Source organism: Alligator sinensis, unplaced genomic scaffold (genome assembly GCF_000455745.1).
Source record: "Alligator sinensis unplaced genomic scaffold, ASM45574v1 scaffold940_1, whole genome shotgun sequence".
Classification (NCBI taxonomy): Eukaryota; Metazoa; Chordata; order Crocodylia; family Alligatoridae; genus Alligator; species Alligator sinensis.
The window spans coordinates 1,517,897-1,521,130 of NW_005842177.1; the positions used below are offsets into that span (position 1 = coordinate 1,517,897).

General features: G+C 41.7%; 1 protein-coding gene across 4 annotated transcripts in view; it reads right to left on the minus strand.

The window, feature by feature from the left end:
• Window positions 1-3,234, minus strand: part of IFT74 (intraflagellar transport 74) — an 82,681-nt gene that overhangs the window by 38,136 nt on the left and 41,311 nt on the right. For all 4 annotated transcript variants that reach the window (XM_025206961.1, XM_025206960.1, XM_006026077.3 and 1 more), the window contains 2 exons: window positions 3,028-3,166; window positions 1,246-1,308 (listed from right to left, as the gene is read on the minus strand). In XM_025206961.1, the coding sequence (XP_025062746.1) occupies window positions 1,246-1,308; window positions 3,028-3,166 (202 nt within the window). The remainder of the gene's footprint in view (window positions 1-1,245; window positions 1,309-3,027; window positions 3,167-3,234) is intronic.

A 3,234-nucleotide genomic window follows, 5' to 3' on the forward strand; every position in this document is an offset into this window, starting at 1 on the left:
CGGGTGGGGGGGGGGGAAAATGCACAGCACGCTTATAAGCTCGGCTGTGCTATGCTCGCTAGCACCACGGCTGAAAGAGACTTGGCGGTCGTGATTGACCACAAGATGAGCATGAGCCACCAATGTGATGTCGCAGCTGGTAAAGCAAACAAAACTCTAGCTTGCATCCATAGATGCTTCTCAAGTAAATCTCAGGATGTCATCCTGAGACTCCTGCTGTACGCGGCCTTCGTGAGGCCGCAGCTGGAATACTGCATCCAATTCTGGGCTCCATAATTCAAGATGGATGTCAAGAAGCTTGAGAGAGTCCAGAGAAGAGCCACATGCATGATCAGAGGGCAATAGAATAGGCCTTATGATGAAAGGCTGAGAGCCATGGGACTCTTCAGCCTGGAAAAGCGGGAGCTTAGGGGTAACCTGGTGACTGCCTAGAAGTACATAAGGGGTGCACATCAGGATCTGGGAGAACGTCTGTTCACCAGAGCGCCCCAAGGGATAACAAGGACCAATGATCATAAACTCCTCCATAACCGTTTTAGGATGGACATAAGGAAAAACTTCTTTACTGTCCGAGCCCCCAAGGCCTGGAATAGACTCCCTCCAGAAGTGGTGCAGGCACCTACTCTGGACTCATTCAAGAAATGTTTGGATGCTTATCTTGCTGGGATCCTTTGACCCTAGTCGACTTCCTGCCCCTGGGGCAGGGGGGAATGGACTTCATGATCTTCAAGGTCCCTTCCAGCCCTAATGTCTATGAAATCTCTTTTCTAAAATGAACAAGCCTAGCCTCTTTAGTCTCTCCATGCCATTAATTACACTTCTTGCTCTGCTCTGTGCTTTCTCTAGTTCTATATCTTTTTTGAGGTGTGGGTATCAATACTCAAGGTGTGGATGCACTATGGATTTATAAAGGGGAATAATGATATGTAAAAGTATAGCTATGATGAGCTCTCATTTACCTATATGATGTAACTGTGAAATACAATTCTCTGACTTCTTGTCAACCAGCAAAGATAAGTTATGATCACATCTGGGTTTTTGGCCATATCTGATAAAAGTACAATGGACTGATCCTGCACTACTGAAATCAGTGAGAGCTTTGCTATTATTTTCAACGGATATGGGATCAAGGTCTGAAAGATTTACAAAAAATATTCCTGGATTAGTTTCTTGTGGCAAAGCAGGATCTTTTTTGGTTTTTGCATTTAAAATATGCATAGACCTGTCATTCATCCTCATACATACAGCTCGTAAAGCTTCCTCCTTCATGTTATATGCATCTAACTCTTGCTGTTGAGCATCTAATTCCTTAAAAAGAAAAAAAAGTTAAAAAAATTAAAGTTAAGAATTACCAACAGAAAAATTACTTTTCTATTTGACATATTTAACATTTGCAAATGCAGTAAATCATGTAGCTATACGTTTTAAATGTATGAGAAAACAGGTTGAGATCCAGTCCCTAAATAACTCTAATGTAAGTCTCTGCTGACTTCTTTACAGTGTTATGGTCTACTCTATGTGAATAAACTTCATATTCTTATTTGTATTTTGCCAATAATTGTGAATCATTTTCACCTTTCTTTTTTTTTCTTAAAGGGACAGGCAGATTAAAAATGACCTTTTAAAAAATATCCTTCTTTCTATTGTTAATATTTAGATCACTTAACTTGAAAGAATTTAAAAATTCAAGCATATTTTTACAATTTATATACTTTTCCTATTTATTCAGTTTTGGAAACAAACAAAAAAAACCTACTCAGATTTAGGTTTCATCATTCGTGTAAATAAGGAATCCAAAATTTTCCAGCTTGCTGGGGCAAGTTATTTATGCGTGGATCCTGCAAACATTCATAAATATGCTTAATTTTCACTATGTGATTAAAGTTAAGCATGTTAGTGTCTGCAGAATTACGTCAGAATTACGTTGCCCTATCTGTAGAAGGAAGATAATGATGAAGGGTAATGAGGATAATTTAGTCTTTTGTAAGCCAGTTTGAGATATATAACTAAAAATTAACAGTAGTAGTAATAGTAGGCATCTGTCTGTCTCACAGGACAATAGAACTATACCAAGTCAGGCATCAGCTTGTTATACATCTGAGTTGTCACTGTAGAGCCCAATGCTTGAGTGACAGCCCCTTCTGCACTTATCACATGTGAAATTCATATTAAACAATACTAAATGTGGTGCAGGGTTCTTCCTGAGATTTCTTCTTTTCGCTGCATGTTGGGATCTTCTTTCCTCAAAAGCCTTCATTCCATACTTAATAGATTGTTTCCAAGCACTAAAAATTACTAAATATTATTTTGTTCCTAATCAGTTTCACTTTCTGATCCTCATGCACTAACACAGGGGTGCTCAACCCTATACCCCTGGCACCTTGTCATCCAGTCTGGGTCCGTGGGAAGCCCCATGGGCTGTGGCCCTGCATGCTAGATCTGGTAGGAAGGGCACTGCAGGGTTGGGAAGTGGTGGTGGAGCGCCCTAGAGCCCAATCCCTGTATGCAGAGCATGGTAGAGGTGGTGCAGGGGCCTGGGGAACCAATACCACCACATAGGGGTGGCAGAGCTACTCAGGGCCTCCTCCTGGTGTGCAGGGCCAGGAGGAGATGATGTGGGGTGCTAGGGCCCTGATCCCAGTGCACAGGGCTGGGCAGAGGCAGCATAGGGTTCCAGTTTCAAGATCCCAGCACGCAGGGCTAGACAAGGGTGACACAAGAGTCCTGGGGCCCCAATCCTGACACATGAGGCTAGGTAGGGGCAGTGAGGCGTGGATCCAGACTTATGGGCCTGATCCTGGGGTGTGGCGTATGATCTGGCCTGCGGCCTGGCCCCAAACCACTCATTTGGCTCATGGGGCCAAGCCAAAAGGTTCAGCGCCACTGCACCAACACAAAGTTTTGTATTAAAATACTTGGGTTTTTTGTGAAAATAGTTGTTCTTTAAATTTTCCAGTATTTCTGTGTTGTACATGGAAATTATGGAGGTAGTTTCAGCAACATTTTAGACAAACAGGAAATACTCACCTGCAACAATTTTCTATTTGTAGCCTTCATCTCCATATATTTAGCTTGATCTTCCTGAGACATATTTTTTATTATATCATCTGCTACTTGTTTTTCACGCTCTATATCTTCTTCCACACTTTGAATTAACTTTTCCTTGCTGTAAGGGAAAGGCAAGTGCAGGTACTTTTTAAACATAAACTAGGTACTAGTCATAATTTTTATCTG